This window comes from Brassica rapa, chromosome A06, assembly GCF_000309985.2.
Source record: "Brassica rapa cultivar Chiifu-401-42 chromosome A06, CAAS_Brap_v3.01, whole genome shotgun sequence".
NCBI lineage: Eukaryota > Viridiplantae > Streptophyta > Magnoliopsida > Brassicales > Brassicaceae > Brassica > Brassica rapa.
In genome coordinates, this window is record NC_024800.2 from 23,768,971 (window position 1) to 23,789,666 (window position 20,696).

Sequence of the window (20,696 nt, forward strand, 5' to 3'; positions counted from 1 at the left end):
GATCTGCGAATTAGACCAAAGATTAAATAAAGACTTGGGGGCAATTTATGTAATCGTTTGGTAGATACAATACAATACAACCACGAAACTAGCAAACCGTTCTTTATTCCAGCAAACAAGGCTGTGAGAGTCTGAGAGATACAAACTGAAAATTACAACTTGGATACAAACTTCTTGAGCTGGTCCAAAGAATCTTTAGCGTGGTCCGGTACAGGTAAACTACTCAAGAGAGTAACACGGGATGTTGATATCATTTTCTTCTTCTCCGTTTCCTTGGTTTTCCATAACCGAACCTCCCATACCTAACATTTATTCGTAAATTTGGAATAAAATATCTTAAAATAAAGAGTTTCGTAAGTTTAGTCAAATGCATGTTAACAAAACATCAAAGTGCCCCACGAACAACTCACTAGTCATTTCATTTCATTATATAACACGAAATGACTTACAAAAAATTAACATAACTAGTTTTCTTTCTATTTCATTGTTACATCAATAACATATTTTAAATTTTAATAATCAACTGATAAAAAACATAGAGTTGATGAATAACTACTAACTAGTCACCATTTTACCAATCAAAACCCGGAAAAAAATATCGTATGTTTAATCGTGAATTTATTTTTTATACTTGTATAAATTTAATAGTGTATATCCTTGACCAAGTTTCTTCTATTAAATTAGAGACTAACATATCTATATGTCGTTGACCAAAAAAAACATCTAATTAAACAATGATATATGTATAGGTAGCCTACCTGTATATTTTTGCCGACTGAGACCGGAAAAGATTCGGCGAAGACGGATTCACCGAGGGCAGCAGGTCGGATATGGTGGATTGAAAGATGGACACCAGCAACACGTTTATAACCAGATGCTATACCGGCGCCGAGACTGGCGAGTCCTTCCGCGATCAGAGCGGATACGCCGCCATGCAAGACTTTGAACGGCTGGCAGCATTTGTCAGTTACGGTGAGGCGGCCGGAGACTCTGGTGGCGGATAGCTCTTCGAACACGAATCCTAAGATGTGAAGCGGATTGTCCGCTGTAAACTCGGCCGATTTTGGATCCATTCTTAGGTTTCAACGATCGATTCTATTCACCAAGTTTTTATTTTTCGATTTCGTTTCTGGTTTTGCTTGTTGCTCATCGTCTTTTATAAGGGTTTATTGGGCCTCTGACAAAGATTATTATTGGGCCTTTAGTACAGATCTTTTAAATGGCGCTGTAAATATCAGAGTTTGGATCTCAATTCTCAAGTAATGTATGTCATCTAACATGATCCCTGTGTTCAATGGGAATATAAAATCCATATTCAAGCATATATATTTGATTATATGTTTTTATTCATATAATAAAAATTACATATCTATAAAATAATGAATTAGTTAGGAATGAGGGCATTAGCATCATAAGACATGGAAGAATCTTGAGATTCAAAATTACGTCTGCAGCAACAAGCACCGCTCTTTGCGCCAAGATCCATCTTTACACAAACCCCTCCTCTGTATCCTTTAGATTTGCAAGCTGAATTGCATACTGATGAGTTTGTACATTCCCCGGGTAGACATGGCACCATCTGTCCTGTTTTATTCATAACCATCACACATTGACATGATTTTAGCTATTGTATAATCAATTTTCTTTTTACATCTTTGTTGAAACTAAAACATCTAAAACATTATACATATTTGTTTGTCATTGCAAATAATTTAATTGTAACAAAATCCTAGCTTCAGTTTTCCAACGAGTTATATATTGTGCTTGAAATGATGTAATCTATATATATAAAGAAATGTTCGCCTCTCTCCCGTGAAGCCACGTCATCAATTCGTGCGTTCTGGGAATGACACATGTCCCATTTTATATTTAAGACCAAAATAAATGAATGCAGTTAAGGGTAATTGAACCCAACACCTCTAGCACTGGTAATTTTTCTTAGAACCACTAGGCTAAAGTCACTTTTTATAAATACGTGGCCGCGAAAATACTTATTATCGTGTCAGCTGGAAGCCCATGCTTCTTCTACTTGTGTCCAGGACCGACACTGAACTGACATCAAGATTAAGATCGTGAAGTTAAAAACTTTGCTCCAAATAGTTTTGCAATGTTTCCAACCTTTATAACTTGATGCATATAATATATATCAAAATACATTTGTTGTACACGCTTTTATTAGTTTTGCTTTTAAAAGAAGGTATTTACAGTTATAAATGTTTTGTGCCAGTGAAGTAATGGTTGAAAAATCTCTATACATATGTCATTTCAAAATAACACCCAACTTCTATATATAGTCAATACATATGTCCATGTTATATTCTAGACTAAATATTTTCTCTTTTAAAAATATAGAAAACAATTTTTTTAGTCTACAAGCAAATGTTGTAGAGCAAGTATGCATTATACAAAATAATATATATTTAAAATCCATACATAAAAACATAAAAGTTGTTATATGCCTCTTTCTGACACATGCACACTCCACTATGAATAAGAATTAAAAAAAAACAGTATTGTCATCAAACTTTATCACAAATCCATATTTGTACATCTATAATTATGAGTTGGACAATTAGTTAATTTGATACAATACCAAAGCAAGAATAATCGAAAAATAACTATACCACCGCATACTAATAAGTAAGACATAACAAATAACCAAATTCTTGAATCTTAAAACAAATTTCAACTCGAGCATTTAGTGAATATCAAATTAACTAATATCCCGCCCGTAGGGCGGGCCAACCCTAGTTGTAAATAAATAAATGATTACCTGAAATTATAGGCATAAGAAAGAGGGCAGTTACCATCACCAAAGAAAATATAAGAGATGGAAATTTAGTGGTTGACATTATTGATGTTGCTAAAAGATGCTGCAACTCGTTGTTAGAATATACGGATTTCAATCTCACTGGAAATTAAACTAATGAAAATAAAGATCGAAATCAAGCTTAGAAGTTCTTGTATCATATGAAGTTATGAACATGAAAAGTTGAGATATATATGTATATATAAATTAGGTAAATCTCCTAATTAGCTATTTTCTAGATTTTGTTCTCTAAATAGCCTCTAAATGTCAAAGTGACCAAATAAATTTTATTAAATGTTTTTTCTTTAAATATGATATTTATGTCCTCATTTATAATTTTAATTAATTATTTTATTAATATATAAAATAAATAAATATTTAAAACGTGAAAAAATAAAACCAAAAGTAATTTTTTTTGATTTTTTTTTCAAAAGAAGTTTTCAAATCTTTTTGTTTTTCAAAATATTTTTTAGAAACAATTTTTCTTAAAGAAACTTAGGAAGACCTTCGTGTGTGTATGCTATCTTCCTGAATTAGAATTTTTATTTTTCTGAATTCAGAAATGCCTTCATATCTATGTAAATGAATTTTTGCATGTAATTTGTATGTATATTTAAGAATTTCTTTTAAAATATGTAAATAATCTTCTTAAACTTTATTTATATGCATATTTAGAAAATTATTACTCAATATATAAAATCTTTAAAAAATTTACAAAGGTGCTTTTAAATATGTATTACATTGATTTATATGCATATTTAGCGATTTTTACTGTTTGATAGAAAACATTATTGATTTTCAATATTTTCAATAATAACTTAAAATTTGACATATGATAGATATATAACCTCATTTTCATTTTCTCTGATTTATGGTATGTAAATTCTATAAATTTATATTTGGGCATAAATATTGTACATTTAATGGATCTGTCATATTTGTGATTATTAATAAGTAACATATATGTTTCCATAAGTAATTTAAAAAAAATTATTTGGACAGTGATCTTGGTCAAAAGGTTGATATTAAATTAATTTGTTTATACTAAATAATTTTTATCTAATTTATATATGATCCTATATAAAATCAAATAAAAATTATTCTCAGAAAATGAAATTTAAATGGTAGTAACTAAACTTAAATAAAATCAAATTATAAATTAGTTAAACCAAAATATTTTCTTGTTTAAAAAGAAAATTACAAATATTTATTTATATGATATATTTTCTTAAAATATGAAAATAAATCTAAACAGATAATATCAAAATATAAGCCTGTTTTTAGTTTTTTTATATTAACTAAAATATTATCTTAAAATCAATTGTCTTCTTTTTGATTATTTTATTGTATCTTTGAAATTTTAGCGTTAATGATCTAACATGGACACATTGAGACCATATGACTTTAAATTGGCTGATGAATTTTGAAATAAGAAATACTCCAACTACACTCTATTTTCAATAATATTCTAAATAAGCAAAATTGTACAACTGAAATTCAATGCTTTCAAAAAATTTAAACCACTTACAACCATCCTCCTGTCAAATAAATATGAGAACCGTATGTAAAAGTGCCTTTGTAGAGAACTTTTTACCTTTATCTTTCTTATTTTCTTTTCTTTTCTATTTTTGTTAATTGTTGAGATACTCTCAAAAGCACACTAACGGAGGTGCTCTAACTTGTAAAGCTAAAAGGCTCGGAGACAAGCTAGATGACAAAAGGCAAGGGAGCTTCGGGGAGCGTTAGATATTAAAAATAGTCAGTTATAGTGTATACTAATTTGTTTATTGCCAAAAGGAAAAATCATATACTAATTAATGTTTTCAGCAAATGTATCTACTTTACAGTTAATCTGACTTCTTGTGAATTAACAGGACTTCGCGCGTTATCAAAATTTGACTATATAAGGAGCTTCAAATCTCTAATACTACTCCAGATAAAATCGATTCTCAAGGGACCTTACCATAACAAGGAGCTTTAAAAAAAACATAAGTAATGGATAGTCGGAGAATTCAATACGCTATCATTGTGGTTTCTATCATTGTTATTTTTGTGATCACAGGTCAGTCAACTGCGTAAATAAGATTAGTGCTTATAATTATCAGGAACTGACCTACCTTTATTCACAATTAAAGATGAATTTTGGAAAAATATTACGAATGTTCCTTCTCTCTCCACACATACATGAAACAACAAGACCGTTCTTGTCATGTTATTATTTAAATATAATTCTAAAGTTTATAGTATAAAATTAAACTATATTAATAGCATTGGTTTATGGTTTTACTATGTGCTTGTTTTTGGGTTATAAACATAATATAATAATACAGGATCAGAAGAAAGATCAGAGATATACGATCCCAAGTGTCCGGGTGTATGTTCACCTGGAATTGTACCAGACTGCAAAACACTGTGCACTGGCTTAGGGTTTCATGCAGGCTACTGTAAAGGATTAACGTGTTGCTGTAAACCAAAATTCTCTAACCCCTCAAGTAGCTAGCTAGCCCTCATCCATAATTGTATTTTTTTTTTGTTAATCAGATTGCTATCTTATATAATAAAATAAACTCTATGAAGTATTTCAACTTTTATATATAAAAACAAATACTCAATCAAAACATCGGGCTGAATCAAATTAATATATTGAGAGTTACACAGCGCTGTATGAATCAAATCATAAATGAGAAGATCATGCATACACCAATAAGGAGAATATATGAGGGAGTGATTATTGTGATTGAGTAAATCATATGAGTTATGATTGATACTCTTGCCTTTGATAATACGTTACATGACAAAAATGAGGTGCATCCGATTCATACATGGTAAGAAATAGTCTTTTTTTTTTTTTTTTGACAGCGGTAAGAAATAGTCAAAGTTACCGTATTCGAAGTCATTTAGCAAAATTTGACTCATTTAACAAATTTGACTCATTTATTGGAGATAATGACGACTCATATATCAAAATATGACTATATTAGGAGGTTCAAAACACTAGAACTACTTCAAAAAAACACACCCAAGTAAAAAACGATTCACAAGAGATCTTACCCATATCACAGAATTTTTTTTAAAAACACAATAATGAATAGTCGGAGATCTCCATACGCTATCATTGCGGTTTCTATCATTGTTATGTTATTTACCACAGGTCAGTCAACTACGCAAAATAAGATTTTTTTTTTGATAAAACGTAAAATAATTAAGATTAATGCTTACGATTATCAGGAATTAAGGTTATGAATGTTGGCTCATGATTTTTTACAGGATCAGAAGCAAGAGCAGAGATATATGATCCAAAGTGCCCGGGTGTATGTTCACCTGTAGCTGTACCAGACTGCAAAACACTCTGCGCTAACTTAGGGTTTCCTGGAAGCTACTGTAAAGGATTAACGTGTTGCTGTAAACCAAAATCCTCTAAACCCCCTCTTTCATAATTGTACCTTTTTTTTTTGGTTTATCACGATTGCTATTTTTCTTTTTGTATTAACACTATCATGATTGATATTCTTATTCAATAAAATAAACTATTAAATATTTTAACTTTTATGTCAAAATACAAATATTCGATTGAGAGTTTCGGCTCAAATAGGACAATGGCTATTTTCCAATTTGTTTTCATTTAATTTCACATATAAATTGCTTTTAATAAAAATATCATTATATAAAATAATTCGAATTTCAAAAATATCATTAAATAAAAGAATTCGAATTTCAAAAACAAAATACAGAATTGACTAATAAATATTGATATTCTTATATATATTAATTATTTTAAAATTTAATATAAAAATATTTAAAATACTCAAAAATATACGGAATTGTCTAATTTTTTGAAAAATAGTTAAAAGTAAATATCTGAAAATATCCAAAAATACTCAAAACACTAGAATACCTCAAATACCTACTGATTTTCCACCTAAATATGTAAACTGAACCAATTTTATGTTTTATTTTAGTTATTTAGTATACATTATTCAAATTTATATGTTAAATATTATTATTTTTGAACTTAATGTATAATAAAAAAATTAATTTGTTAGATAATTTAAATAGATATCCGAATCCAAACTGAAATTTATAAATATCCGACCGAAACTTAAATCTTTATTCCCAAAAATCGAAAACTGAATATACGTGTACCGAAACCCAAACGGATATCGGTGCCCACCCTTAGTCGGAACAATGCAACATTTTATTTTTTCCTTCAAAATATAAAATACTATGTTATTTTTCCGTGCTCATGCACATGTATTAATATTTACAAAGTAATTAAATCATAGTAATTGATTTATGTCATATTTCAATTTAAATGATTTTGTAGTTTATATATATATATATGATTATATTAACTAATATTATCTTGTTTTTTAAATCAGATATGTTATTTTTTGTATTGATATTTGGTTGGTTCAGTTATCATTTGATTATATTAGGTTATATATGGAAGTTTCAGTTAAGAAAATTTTCTAAAAATATTTGTGATATTCTAACTTTTCTAAAACGTGTATGCACCTTTTTTATTAATTTGTTTTTAAAAAACGTTTTTTTTCCTTTTTATTAAACGTTTTTAATAATTCTTTTTTTTAATTTTAACGTTTTCACAGCGTATGTAAAAAATTAAAAATAAAACTTTGAAAAACGTTTTTAATAAAAATAAAACTTTTAAAACGTTTTTAATAAAAATAAAATTTTAAATTTTTTATAGAAATAAAAGAAAACTTTATAAAAATGCTATAAGGACACAATTAGCATAAATAACATTTTGTTAATTAGATATAAATTTTATTTATAACTAATTGGTTATAAATAACATTTTGCTCTAAGTACAAAATTTTATTTTATTATTTAGATAAAAATAAAATATACATTTTGTAACACTTACACACAAATAAACAATAAAAAATTAAGGGAAAATAATAGCTTAATTCACACTGTCACGATTCTCTTTGTGAAGCAAAGAAATAAGCGGCGACGCTTAACGCGGCAGGAATGAAAGCGACACCTTTGAAAGTATCGAACTCATCATCGCCTTCGCCCGTGAAGTTCGTGAAGTTAAAGAAGACCACAACAAGCAACGACACGATCGGCCACGTAACGACGCTGATCACATTCGACAACACGCTCGAGGCAGAGAACTGGAGAAGACGAGTCCCACGATCCCGACCCAGTATAACTGCCACGAAACGGCTTGGCCCACTATAATGATCACGTATGCACCTTTCCCTTTAGGGAAACCAGTCATCTCTCTCTCCAAACCATGTTGCTCGCCGGTGATGAGAAGAGTCAGAAGACCCACCGTGGTTTGAAAGTTAATGAAAGTTTGTGTTAAAAAAAAAAAGAGTGAAATGCTATTTTCATATTCTTATAATTATGTAAAAGAGTCAGTGAATAAAAAAAAATAATAATAATTATGTAAAGGAGCCAAAAACATTTCAGCTCTGAACTCGTTTAACCGAGGACCAACTCTGCTTTCTTCTACAATAATATGATCGAGAAAAACCAAGTTATTTATTCACACATATATATATATATATATATATATATATATACAAAATATATTAGTTAACATGTCAATCTAATTGGTCTAATGGTTACAGATTTGCACATTCGTCAATCGAACTAAAGTACAAGTCACTAAAATACTAGTTTTATAAGTATTTACTATATTTTAATATAGAATACAATATATGTATATATATATGCATATATAATATAATAGAGTAAATAAAAGTTTATGTGGTCTGGTGGTGATAATGTTTTCACCCTTCATGTCTAACCCGGTTTTGAAGTGAGATTGATGACATTTTACCTTATATTATAAAGGTGATACTTGTTTTTTTGGATATTAGGGTACCTGTTCGGTTCTCGGTTCGGTTCCGGTTCTAGTTCGGTTATTCGGATATAGAAATATAGGAACTATTCGGATATTTTAGGATTTTGGTGCAGTTTCGGTCTCAAATAATTCGGTTCAGTTCCGGTTTTTTTACCCAGGACTAGCTCGATGTTTACAGTGCCATGTTTGGACAGGGTACACTTATGCGCCGATTGAAGAAAACATATTCCCTCGCCTTATAGTCATTGTATGTACAAGACTCTTTATGTTTACAAAAAAAAAAAAACTCTTCATGTACATGCATCAGCTGTACAAAAGAGCTTTAAGTTTTAGTTCGATAGGACTATTATAATTTTACTAATTTTCCTTTTCTCCTTATATATGAGATATACATTTTAGATAACGTGAAAATGTCATTGGATGAATATTCTATTTTATAAGATCTGACTAAGATGAGATCATATGTTAAAATATTAAAAGGTTCATAGTATATTAGGTCTACAGATTTATAGTACGAAAGTCAAAGGTCTTGTATAGTAATTCATTTGTTTGCAAAAAAAATAATTATATACTAATTTATTTTTCTACTAAAATGTATAGGTTTGAATCTGACATGTAATAAATAAATATGACTAATATTTCACAAGTGGACCTATATAAGGAGCTTCAAATATCTTGAAATACTCCAGAAGATCCAATAAAAAAACATTCTCAAGATTTTACAGATACCATAGAAATAATTTATCGAGGAAAACAAAACATGGGTGTTTGGAGATCTCCATATGCTTTCATTGCAGTTTCTGTCATAGTAATGTTCCTTATCATAGGTACAACTGATACCAAATTATATTCATGCTTAGATATATTTATCAGGATATGAAGATACCAAATTATATTCTTGCTCCTGTAATTTTTTTAGTTATAGATTTCAGAAGTTTAATAAGAATGCAGTTAAAGTAACCGCATATATAAAAAAAAATGTATACTCGGGTTTTGGGTTACTAACATAAAAAAAATATTTACAGGGTCAGAAGCAACGTCAGGGTTAAATGATGAATGTCCAGGGGTATGTCATTCCGATATTGTACCAAACTGCGATACACTCTGCATTAGCTTAGGGTTTACTGGAGGCTTCTGTAAAGGATTAACGTGTTGCTGCAATCCCAAATCCCCTAAAACCCTAAATATACTTCCTCCTTAATTTTATTGTTTGTTAATCTTAATTATGAAATAAAAACTAATAAAGCTCAAAAGTTTGACTAAGACTAATCTACTTTCCATTTTATTTCTTCGTTGCATTCACATAATGAAATTGATATATAAATAATTCATATTGAACCAAAGAGTCATTTCTACATATATAGTACATTCTAGTTGGTTCCGTTTATACTTTTTGATTTTGGAACAGAGTTAATCACAACATCACATAGATACCCACAATCTTTCGAAGAAGAAAATTTGTTACCTTCGAAATTTAATTACTCATCTATTTTACATTTGGTCAAGCATTAGAAAAGAGTATAGCATTTAATGAAATTGATTTAAAAATTTCATAAAAAAAATTATTTCATACTTTTCATATTAGATTGTATCTATTCTTCTAAATTGAAATGTAACTATATTTTATTCTAAAATGATTTTATTTCATAAGGTGTATTTGTTTGTTTTATTATCTTGTATAATATATTTTGTAAAATTATATAATTCAATATATGTTATTTGAAAACAAATAGGAAATTTTTTTATTTGGGTTGCATAAGTGAACATAACCAATAATTTTTTGAAAGCTCATGCACACATATCAACATTTACAAGAAAATCATACAAGTTATTAATATTTCGTTTTCAACTGTTCATGAGTTTAAAATCATTTGTAATTTACATTAATAAAATAATTGAAGATTATTCTAAATAATAATATATCTTAATTATATCTCTAATTTTAACTTATAAGTATAAAATAATTGAACATTATTCTAAATTATAATATGTTTTATCTTAATTAGATCTCTAATTTGTTTTCAAGAATTTGCATTGTTTGTGTATATTGGTTTGCATATATTTATATCAAAAAGAACCACGCTTTTTTTAAAAAAAAAATTAGGCTAAATATATGCATATTGCTTTTTATTTATTAATGAAAATCCTTTATCAAAAAAGATTTCTTCTTATTTTGTTTTGTTTGGTTTTTATCTTCTTATATAAAAAATATTTTTATAATTTTGTATGATTAATATATATTATTTTGAAAGATAATGGAAAAACTAAAATTGTGTTCAATAAATTGTGTTCAATATGAATTTTCATAAGAAAACCTTATTATTAATATTTTAAAATTTCACATGATAGAAATATTTTTAAAGTAACTAAATCGTAATATTTTGTTATTTTGGTTTCATTTGCTTATAGATGCTAAGCAATTTTGTAATTTATATTCATTAAAAAAATATTTTGAATAATATTAAATATAAGGATTTGGATTGATTAAGTTCTTATATTTCAGGTATATTTGATTGCATTAATTTTTGAATTGACTCATAATTGGTTTCTGCCAGTACAACATTTTTGTATATTTTCAGTCTCACATTTTGGATAATATATTTGGTTTTAAATTAATCATAATATATAAATATTGTAAAATATAATTTAGATAATATGTTTATTAAAATAGTCTTATATTTATTTCCTTTCCTAAAAAGTTGATCAAAAATATATTTATAGTAAAAAATAAAAAGTAAACACCTAAATTATTTTGTTTTGTGATTGTTGAACTGTAGCTATATATATATATATATCAATTTATTTATAACATATCACTGATATTAGGTCATATATTCAAATATAAATAAATAACGGTCTTACTATATTAGGTATAAAGATTTGGAAATTTATAAGTCAAATTTATTCAATACTAATTCATTTGCTTGCCTAAAAAAGGTCAAATACTAATTCATTTTTCCACCAAAAGTTATAGGTTTGAATCTGACCTGTAATAAATAAATTTGACTAAGATTTCATAAGTGATCCTATATAAGGAGCTTCAAATATCTAGGATACTCCAGAGATCCAAATAAAAAAACATTTACAAGATTTTACAGATACCATAGAAATAACTTATTGAAAAAGCAAACCATGGATGTTCGGAGATATCCATATGCATTCATTGCAGTTTCTGTAATAGTCATGTTCTTGATCACAGGGCGGTTAACTAAAACAAAATAATATTGATCATGCTTATAATTATCAGGATATGACGATTATTCACAATTAAAGTTGATTTCTAAAAGTTTTAAAGCATTCTTTTTTTTTTTATAAAGCATTGATATAATGTTTACTTGGTTTTGGGTTATTAACATAAAAATATTTTACAGGAACGGAAGCAAGAGCAAACTTAAATGATGATGTTTGTCCAGGGTTATGTTTTGCTGGAGCTGACCCAGACTGCAATACACTCTGCCGTAACACGGGGTATCCTGGAGGCTACTGTTATAAGGGAGTAACCTGTTGCTGCAATCCTAAATCCTCTAAAGCCCTTAATATTCTTCCTCCTTAATTTTATTGTTTGTCAATCTCAATTAATTGATATTTTATATTATGAAATAAACACTAATACAGCTCTAAAGTACTGTACCTTCCATTTTGTTTCTTCCTTGCGTTCGCATAAGCATAATGAAACTGATATTATTGAAGAAGATGAAGTATGATAAAAGATTTCTAATTAATTCTCAAAATGTACATTGGTTCAATATATATACACGAGCGGTTTAAGCTAAGGGAAACTAAACCACTACTAAACCAGTTGGTTAGCTAAAGGAAACTTCCCAACGGTCATATATAATCTATATGCTAATACACCCCCCTCAAACCAATTTAAGACCTCAAGGCTGAAATAGGTTTGAAATGGACATCAAGCGGAGTATAGAATGAAACACTCCCGGATGTAGTGGTTTGGTGAGTATATCAGCATGCTGATTTGAAGAAGGAACATGAAACAGCTTCAAGAAGCCACGCTTGAGTTGATCACGCACAGTATGACAGTCAATCTCAACGTGCTTCGTGCGTTCATGAAAGACAGGGTTTGAAGCAATGTGCATTGCGGACTTGTTATCACAGAACAACTTAGCAGGAGCTGTAACCTGTACTCTCAAATCACGCAGCAACTGAGCCAACCAAAGAAGCTCACAAGTTGCCAAGGCCATGCTCCGGTACTCTGCTTCAGTACTACTTCTACTCACGGTCTGTTGTTTCTTAGACTTCCAAGTTAGAAGAGAAGATCCAAGATAAACACAGTAACCTGATATAGAACGACGAGTCTCAGGACATGTAGCCCAGTCAGCATCACTGAAAGCATTGAGACATATCTCTGTTGAAGCAGAATAATAAAGACCTTGTCCAGGATTACTCTTGATGTAGCGTAAGACTTTATGAGCTGCTTGGAGATGAACATCAGTGGGACAAGAGAGAAACTGACTCAGATTATTCACCGCAAACGTGATATCTGGTCGCGTAATGGTGAGATACAGAAGTCGTCCAATAAGCTCTCTGTACTGAGTGATGTTCACCAAGGGCGTACCAGTGGTTTTAGTCAACTTGACAGTAGGATCCATAGGAATAGAACTTGGTTTACAAGCGAGCATGCCCGTTGCTTCTAAGATATCCAAGGCATATTTACGCTGACAGACAGAGATGCCAGAGGCATTCCGAGCGATCTCCAAGCCTAAGAAAAACTTTGGTTGTCCCAAGTCTTTAATAACAAAAGCCTTGTGTAGAGCTGTCTTAAGATCTTGAAGATCTGCATCATTGTTGGAAGCAATTAGTATATCATCCACATATACTAGTAAGGCAATGAATGAAGAACCAGACTGTTTGATGAACAGAGTGTTATCTCCAGGAGACTGTGTGAAACCAGCTGAGAGAATCACACGAGAGAAACACAAATACCACTGTCTCGACGCTTGTTTTAAACCATATAAGGATTTGTTAAGACGACAGACCGGATTTGGAGGTAGCTCTCCAGTGGGTGTATAACCCTGAGGTAAACTCATGTAGATTTCCTCATCTAAATCACCATGCAGGAAGGCATTGGACACATCCATTTGTGTTAAAGTCCAACCAAAAGCCGAAGCTAAGCCAAGAAGAAGTTTTACACTAGCAAGCTTCGCAACTGGAGAGAACGTGTCAATATAATCAACACCTTCAAGCTGAGTGTATCCTTTGGCAACTAGACGCACCTTAGGACGATCCACAGTACCATCTGCTTTGTACTTAATCGTAAACACCCATCGACAACCTATGACATGTTTCCCCGGAGGTAATGAAACAACTGTCCAAGTCTCCTTCGTTTCAAGAGCTGTAATCTCCAATCCCACAGCATTTTTCCAGATAGGATCAGCCAAGGCCTCATGAATATTACGTGGCTCTGTCTCAATAGTACAAGAGAGAATAAAAGACTGATATGTGGGTTTTAAACGAGAGTAGTTGACAACAGAAGAAAGTGGATAGGAAGTAATGGAGGAAGATGGTAAATCAAAAGAAGAAGGAGAAGAAGAAATTTGAGTAAGAAAACAATGATAGTCAGCAAGATAGCTTGGAGCTTTACCTTGTCGTCTCGATCGAGTGTTAGGAAGTGATACTGATCCTGCACCAGGCATGACAATCGTCCTCATTCCAGTGGTAGTACTAGGTTCAATAGGTTCAGGAACCAATGAAGATGGAATGCTTGCAGTATGAACAGGTAAAGAAGCACCACAATCTAAAGAAACAGGAGTAGACAAAGGCAGAATAGATTCTGTAAACAATGAATCATTACCAGTACTTGCAGACTGAGTTTTAAAAGGAAATATTGTTTCTTGAAAGGTAACATTACGTGTAACAAAAGCCTGATTAGTATCTAAATCTAATACCTTGTAACCTTTGTAACCAGAAGCATATCCAAGAAACACACAAGAACTAGCACGAGGTGTAAACTTTGTTCGATCTTTAGGATAAGTCGAAGCATAACACAGACAGCCAAACGTGCGCAAAAAATTGTAATCAGGTACTTTCTTACACAAAATCTCATAAGGAGAACGTTTGTTCAAAAGCAAAGATGGTGTTCTATTGATGAGAAACACAGCTGTAAGAACACAGTCACTCCAATAAGCAAGAGGAACTTGTGATTGAAAAAGTAAAGCACGAGCTACATTTAAAAGATGCTGGTGTTTGCGTTCAACCACTGAATTTTGTTGAGGTGTATATGCACAAGAATATTGATGAACAATACCAAGATCTGTTATTAATTGAGAGAATGCTAGTTCAGGTGCATTGTCACTTCTAATCTTTTTAATCACAGACTGATATTGTGTTTGAACATATTTGATAAAGGCGAGAAAGATTGAATGAACATCACTTTTATTTCTCATCATATAGATCCAAGTTACACGAGAACAATCGTCTACAATCGTTAAGAAATATCTATAACCTTCTACAGATTCAACTGAGAATGGACCCCAAGTATCTAAGTGAACTAAATCAAACGGTAAAGATGACCTATTATTGTGAGAAACATAAGGCAAGTTCTTCTGCTTAGCTAAAGGACAAACTGAACAATGATCTAGACTCGATTTAGACACAGTAATACCGGGAATATGTTGCAACTTCGTGAGTGAAGGATGTCCTAAACGTTGATGCTATATGTTTCCATCAAGCAAAGAGCCACAGAAATTCGTTGCAGGAGAAGTGATAATCGGTGCAAGGATGTACAAGTTGTTGAAAAGATTTCCTTTACCAATCATCAAGTCCCGAGTATGGTCCTGTATAAAGCATTCACGAGGATAAAAATGACCAGAGCAGTTTGCATGTTGTAACAGAGAACTCACACTAATCAAATTGAAACGAAAAGATGAAACATGCAAAACATTATGCAATGTCAATGATGCATTGATATGAATGGTTCCTGTATGTGTAATAGGAACACTAGTACCATCAGGAAAGGAAACTGTCACACCCTGCACAGGAAAAGTCTCACTAAACATTGTCAATTGAGAACAAACATGAGTAGTAGCACCGCTATCTATAATCCAACTATCAAGCGGAAGAGAAGAAAGTGTGGAAAGGCAATTATGTTGAAAAGTCAGAGCTTTGTGATTATAGCGAAGGCTAGTAGACGGAAAGGGTATTGAGACAGTACCAGAAGATGATTGAGGATCCATATAGCCTTGAGAAGTTATAGTTGCTGTGAGAAGAGGCGACACAGAACTCGAAGAAACAGACGTTGTTGGTGTCGGATGAACATGAGAGGTGAGCTGATTAATCAGAGACTGCACTTGTTCCGAGCTAAACTTACTCAAGTCCAAGCTATTAGCACCAGAAAAAGCAACTGCATTTGCTATATTAGCTGGCTGCTGAGAACCTTGAGTCGGAAGAGAGCTACGTTGACCATTCTGAAGATTGCTACGAGATGGAGCTTGAGTAGAGGAACGGTTATGCAGTTTGTGTCCTGGAGGGTAACCATTCAACTTGTAGCATTTCTGAATAGTATGACCAGTTCGACCACAGTGTGTGCAAACCATCTTGTTATAAGGACGATATTGTGCAGCATAAGCAGCATTATCAAGTGGTCCATTATAATAACCAATAGGAGCTGCATCAGGAGAAGCTGAGGTCTGGAACACAACGGCATCAGGCTTGATAGTAGGCTTTAAGTTCTTCTGCCTTTCATCTTGAGATACCATGTTGAACACATCATCAATCATCGGAATTGGCTTCAACATGAGGATATGACGACGCGTCGGTTCATAAGCTTCATTGAGTCCCATAAGGAACTTAGTTACACGACTCCGTTGTTGCAATCTCTCCCAAAGCATAGCTGCATCACACTCACAATGGCCACAAGTACAAACTGGCAAGTCCACATAATTCTTATGCTCTTCCCATAGTGTAACAAGCTCAGTATAGTAAGTACTCACATCCATTGAACCTTGTTGAATCGAGCTAAGACGCTGCTCTATCTCATACACCCGAGGAGCGTCATCTTGCTTAAAACGAGACATAAGGTTCGTCCAAATAGCTGCAGCCGTAGGCATGAACAAAAGACTTTGACCAATCTTCTTGGAAACAGAGTTAATAAGCCAAGTCGCCACCATGTCGTTACATCTTGACCAAGAACCAGCATGACGATCACTCGGTGGAGGTTGAGGAATCGTGGCGTCAATGAATCCAAGTTTGTTACGAACATTCAATGCCATACGTATCGAGCGTCTCCACGAATGAAACTCAGATCCAGAAGTCAATCGATCAGTAACAAGTACCAATCCAGCATGATCTGAAGTATGAAGGTAATAAGGATTCTCATAGTGATCCCGAGAGGTGTGATTATCGTCAAGATCCGTCGCATTCGCCATTAACGCCGCAATCGCCGGAATAGAACGGAAAAAGAAAGAATCCACGTAGAAACGAACTCCAAATAGCTCAGAACGAGCTCCAGTGAACTCAAATCAGCTCAATCGATGAATCTGAACGAAAGTGAACCAAGAACGAGCAGAACGAATCCAAGAAACTCGAAGAAATCAATCACGAAGCGAGTACAGAGACCAAACAGAATCTGTGAAATCGAAACGCTCATGATGAAAAAGAAACTCGAGTAACAGAATCAGAAGATCGTTTTGTGCTCTGATACCATATTGAAGAAGATGAAGTATGATAAAAGATTTCTAATTAATTCTCAAAATGTACATTGGTTCAATATATATACACGAGCGGTTTAAGCTAAGGGAAACTAAACCACTACTAAACCAGTTGGTTAGCTAAAGGAAACTTCCCAACGGTCATATATAATCTATATGCTAATAGATATAAAAACATAGTTCATATCAAACAAAAAAGACATTTTCACATAGTATATTCCAGATTATTGTTCTGTTTTTATTTCTTGGTTTGTAACACAGAGTTAATCACAACGTCAAAGATAACCACAATCTCTAAAAGTAGAAAACTTGTTCTAGCATTACTAGTAGTAGTAGAAAGAAGAGTACATCAAAGACGACGCAGAGAAACTCTTGCTACTGTTTCTCAAATACTTAGCCGTTTGCTGCACAACAGAGGAAGGTGAAGAATCATCTATTCGTTCTCCTCCATTGTTGTTACAGCTTCCCGAGCAACCATTATTTTCAACACCTTTCGTTGACTCCTCTCTTTCTTGACGTATCTCACTAAGCATAGCAGCCACATCTCTCATTGTGGGCCTGTCTTCGGGCATTGTGTTAACGCAGAGAAGCGCAACTCCTAGCGTCTGCATCATCTCTTGGACGTCACACTCTGGTCTTGCTAGCAATCCTTTGTCGATTACTTGTATATCTCTCATCTTCTTGACCCAGTCTACTATGTGTAGTCCGTCTTGTATCGTTGGATCGATCGGTTGCTTCCCCGTTAGTACCTCTAGGACCACAACTCCGTAGCTATACACGTTACTTTTCTCTCCTATCTTCAATGAATATCCGTATTCTGCATAGTATAAGTATTAGAAGACTGTGTCATGTATGTCCGATTGATATATGTTGCTAGGAGTGTTATACAAATCGGTTTAGATCGTAGAGGGTAAATCGAACGTAAACGAGATGATTTTCCTTTAAACGTTTAAAAAAAATCAATCTAGGCATTCAAAAAATCGGTCTGCCAATACTATTAGCTATTTTCTGAACTTTGGTTGCTAGTAACCAGAGACCGACATATAAACCAAACAATAAACCGGAATGTCTTCCAATACTGACTACTATTTATAGTAATCTATATTATTATTTGCGAAGTAAATTTTTGGAATCGAGCTTTCACGTTAAAAGTTAGAGTGATTAATATCGTGTATACCCTTAATGAATAAAATCTCTAAATTAACTAAAATATAAAAACAAATTTAAAATTATTTGGTTAGATAAGTTATTATTAATAATAAAAAAACTTATCCAAAATCTGAAAGATATATTTTAAAATAAAAGATAATTCCTATATATTTTGTGTTGTTATCCGAAAACATATTTTAATAAAAAATTTAAATACTAAAAATTTAAAACTAAAAACACACAGAAAACATATAAATTTTTGGAATCGAGCTTTCACGGTAAAAGTTAGAGTGGTTAATATCGTGTATACCCTTAATGAATAAAATCTCTAAATTAACTAAAATATAAAAACAAATTTAAAATTATTTGGTTAGATAAGTTATTATTAATTAATAATAAAAAAACTTATCCAAAATCTGAAAGATATATTTTAAAATAAAAGATAATTCCTATATATTTTGTGTTGTTATCCGAAAACATATTTTAATAAAAAATTTAAATACTAAAAATTTAAAACTAAAAACACACAGAAAACATATAACCTAATATTATTCAAAAAATATTAATCATATTTTATACTCAATTATTAATTTTAATAGATAATTTTAGATAATTTTTATTACATGTCAATATAAAACAAATTTAGTTGAGGGGTTTTAACGTTAAAACCCCATAAATCTTCTATCGTTTACTTTATTATATTAAAATAAATATAAATTCATGTATATAGTTTTATGTATATATAAATATTTTGAGGATTATTTTACATAATTATAGATATTTTATTAAAATAAAAAACTTTAGCGTATATAGATAATTTAATGTTAGATTAGTTATTAAATATTTAAAAAGTATGAAAATAACTTATTCAAAATTTTTGAATTGATAATATATTTTTTTACAAAATTTTATAAAATTATTAAGCCCGCAAGTGCGGGCAAAACACCTAGTAATGTAGTACATATGATAAAAAAAATGTGGAGAGTACCTGGAGCTATGTAACCATAGGAACCAGCAATGGTTTTGGAAGAACGAGCAAAGTCACCATCATCAACAAGCTTAGCAGGACCAAAATCTCAAATATAGGGCTCAAAATCTGGGCCAATGAGAATATTATTAGCCTTGATGTCTCTATGAACAATGGGAGGAACACAGTCATGATGCAAGTAAGCTAAACCCTGAGCTGCACCAAGTATAATCCTGTACTTAACCTCCCATCCTAAGCTACATTCACCACTCCCCTCGTGAAGAAAACTTCCCAAACTCCCATTCGACATATAATCATACATAAGAAGCCTCGTGTTCTTCTTGTTCCAACAACATCCCAAGAACCGTACAATGTTCTTGTGTCTGATGGAACCAAGTGTCTTGACTTCACTGGCCAGAGCTTTTTCACTGCGATGACTTATTGGTTAGCCATCTCTGCTCTGTACATGAGTACATGTTCAACCGTGAAGTTGAGTTTCTGAAAAGGTGTGAAATTGCCATGTCCATAGGTTTTCTCCCTTCGCTGAATCGTTGTCGTCTTGAATCATTTGCCTTGCCCTTAAAACCGCTAACACGCCTAATACCGCTAGAACCGCTGTCAAACTGATTAGCAATCCAATGGCTATCTTGAGTACAGTGCACAAAATCTTCACCAGGCTGTGTGCTTAGCCGTGTACCATTACTGAATAAACAAGACCTGAAGCCTTTGGAACAGAGTCCATTATGTCCTTCCATCTCTTCTTCTATCCTTTGTCTGAACACTTTACTGTCTGGAAGAAAACCTGAGAATCTATTGTGAGAGATGTTCAAAGAAACCAAGTTTTTAAGACCGGACAGGGAAAAGAGGTGGCCTGAAAGCATGTTGTACGATATATCCAGCCCGGATAATCGGTTAAGAGCTGAGATCCTCGCCGGGATGAAGCCATCTAATGAGTTCCAGCTCAAGTTTAAGGCAATGTCTAGATTTTCAATGTCAAAGAGTTCTTCAGGTATGGGTCCAAGAGATGTTGTTACTGCTGAGATCAAGAAGCTGAAGATTCCTGCATTGACCAAGAGATGTTGTTACTGCTGAGATCAAGAATGTGGTTTTGCATAATAGTTTGTGTCAATACAGTCAGGATTGTAAGATGGTTTGTTTGTATTCGAGACCTGAGCCAAGCGTTCAAGATTCTTCCTCGTTTCAAGAGTAAAACTCCGTGTATTACTACACTAATGCCTATCAATTTGCCAAAAGATAAAGATTTTTTTTGTG

The 20,696-nt window shown here is 31.9% G+C and overlaps 5 protein-coding genes across 5 annotated transcripts; 1 reads left to right on the forward strand and 4 right to left on the reverse strand.

Moving 5' to 3' along the window:
- Positions 1–4: 4 nt before the first annotated feature.
- LOC103875007 (1,4-dihydroxy-2-naphthoyl-CoA thioesterase 2) lies at positions 5–1,267 on the reverse strand. The gene is made up of 2 exons (XM_009153448.3): positions 759–1,267; positions 5–302 (listed from the first exon to the last, which is right to left on the reverse strand). Exons 1-2 carry the CDS (start codon positions 1,071–1,073, stop codon positions 153–155), a joined length of 465 nt encoding a protein of 154 aa, XP_009151696.1. The 5' UTR covers positions 1,074–1,267; the 3' UTR covers positions 5–152.
- Positions 1,268–1,363: 96 nt separating this feature from the next.
- Positions 1,364–3,019, reverse strand: LOC103875006 (putative defensin-like protein 83). Its single transcript, XM_009153447.2, has 2 exons — positions 2,774–3,019; positions 1,364–1,584 (listed from the first exon to the last, which is right to left on the reverse strand). Exons 1-2 carry the CDS (start codon positions 2,850–2,852, stop codon positions 1,385–1,387), a joined length of 279 nt encoding a protein of 92 aa, XP_009151695.1. The 5' UTR covers positions 2,853–3,019; the 3' UTR covers positions 1,364–1,384.
- Positions 3,020–5,321: 2,302 nt separating this feature from the next.
- Positions 5,322–11,716, forward strand: LOC103875003 (putative defensin-like protein 80). The gene is made up of 3 exons (XM_009153445.3): positions 5,322–5,960; positions 6,077–9,472; positions 9,671–11,716. Exons 2-3 carry the CDS (start codon positions 9,406–9,408, stop codon positions 9,844–9,846), a joined length of 243 nt encoding a protein of 80 aa, XP_009151693.1. The 5' UTR covers positions 5,322–5,960; positions 6,077–9,405; the 3' UTR covers positions 9,847–11,716.
- A 2,563-nt stretch (positions 11,717–14,279) lies between these two features.
- Positions 14,280–19,703, reverse strand: LOC103875040. The gene is made up of 2 exons (XM_033273748.1): positions 19,446–19,703; positions 14,280–18,125 (listed from the first exon to the last, which is right to left on the reverse strand). The coding sequence occupies exon 2, from the start codon at positions 17,024–17,026 to the stop codon at positions 15,314–15,316; it is 1,713 nt and encodes a 570-aa protein (XP_033129639.1). The 5' UTR covers positions 17,027–18,125; positions 19,446–19,703; the 3' UTR covers positions 14,280–15,313.
- On the reverse strand, positions 17,632–20,179 carry LOC117125740 (LRR receptor-like serine/threonine-protein kinase RCH1). The gene is made up of 4 exons (XM_033273570.1): positions 19,899–20,179; positions 19,579–19,807; positions 19,446–19,515; positions 17,632–18,125 (listed from the first exon to the last, which is right to left on the reverse strand). Exons 1-4 carry the CDS (start codon positions 20,177–20,179, stop codon positions 17,632–17,634), a joined length of 1,074 nt encoding a protein of 357 aa, XP_033129461.1.
- Positions 20,180–20,696: the final 517 nt, after the last annotated feature.

Excerpts from the sequence above, each read along its gene's own strand:
- LOC103875007 (XM_009153448.3), bottom strand. The coding sequence starts at position 1,073 with ATGGATCCAAAATCGGCCGAGTTTACAGCGGACAATCCGCTTCACATC. Across the intron at positions 303-758 it reads CAGTCGGCAAAAATATACAG|GTATGGGAGGTTCGGTTATG; the intron begins GTAGGCTACCTA and ends AATAAATGTTAG.
- LOC103875006 (XM_009153447.2), bottom strand. The coding sequence starts at position 2,852 with ATGTCAACCACTAAATTTCCATCTCTTATATTTTCTTTGGTGATGGTA. Across the intron at positions 1,585-2,773 it reads TCTTATGCCTATAATTTCAG|GACAGATGGTGCCATGTCTA; the intron begins GTAATCATTTAT and ends TGAATAAAACAG.
- LOC103875003 (XM_009153445.3), top strand. The coding sequence starts at position 9,406 with ATGGGTGTTTGGAGATCTCCATATGCTTTCATTGCAGTTTCTGTCATA. Across the intron at positions 9,473-9,670 it reads AGTAATGTTCCTTATCATAG|GGTCAGAAGCAACGTCAGGG; the intron begins GTACAACTGATA and ends AAATATTTACAG.
- LOC103875040 (XM_033273748.1), bottom strand. The coding sequence starts at position 17,026 with ATGGCGAATGCGACGGATCTTGACGATAATCACACCTCTCGGGATCAC.
- LOC117125740 (XM_033273570.1), bottom strand. The coding sequence starts at position 20,179 with ATGGAAGGACATAATGGACTCTGTTCCAAAGGCTTCAGGTCTTGTTTA. Across the intron at positions 19,516-19,578 it reads TTGTTCATAGAGACATCAAG|CTTGTTGATGATGGTGACTT; the intron begins GCTAATAATATT and ends GGTCCTGCTAAG. Across the intron at positions 18,126-19,445 it reads CTATGGTTACATAGCTCCAG|AATACGGATATTCATTGAAG; the intron begins GTACTCTCCACA and ends TATACTATGCAG.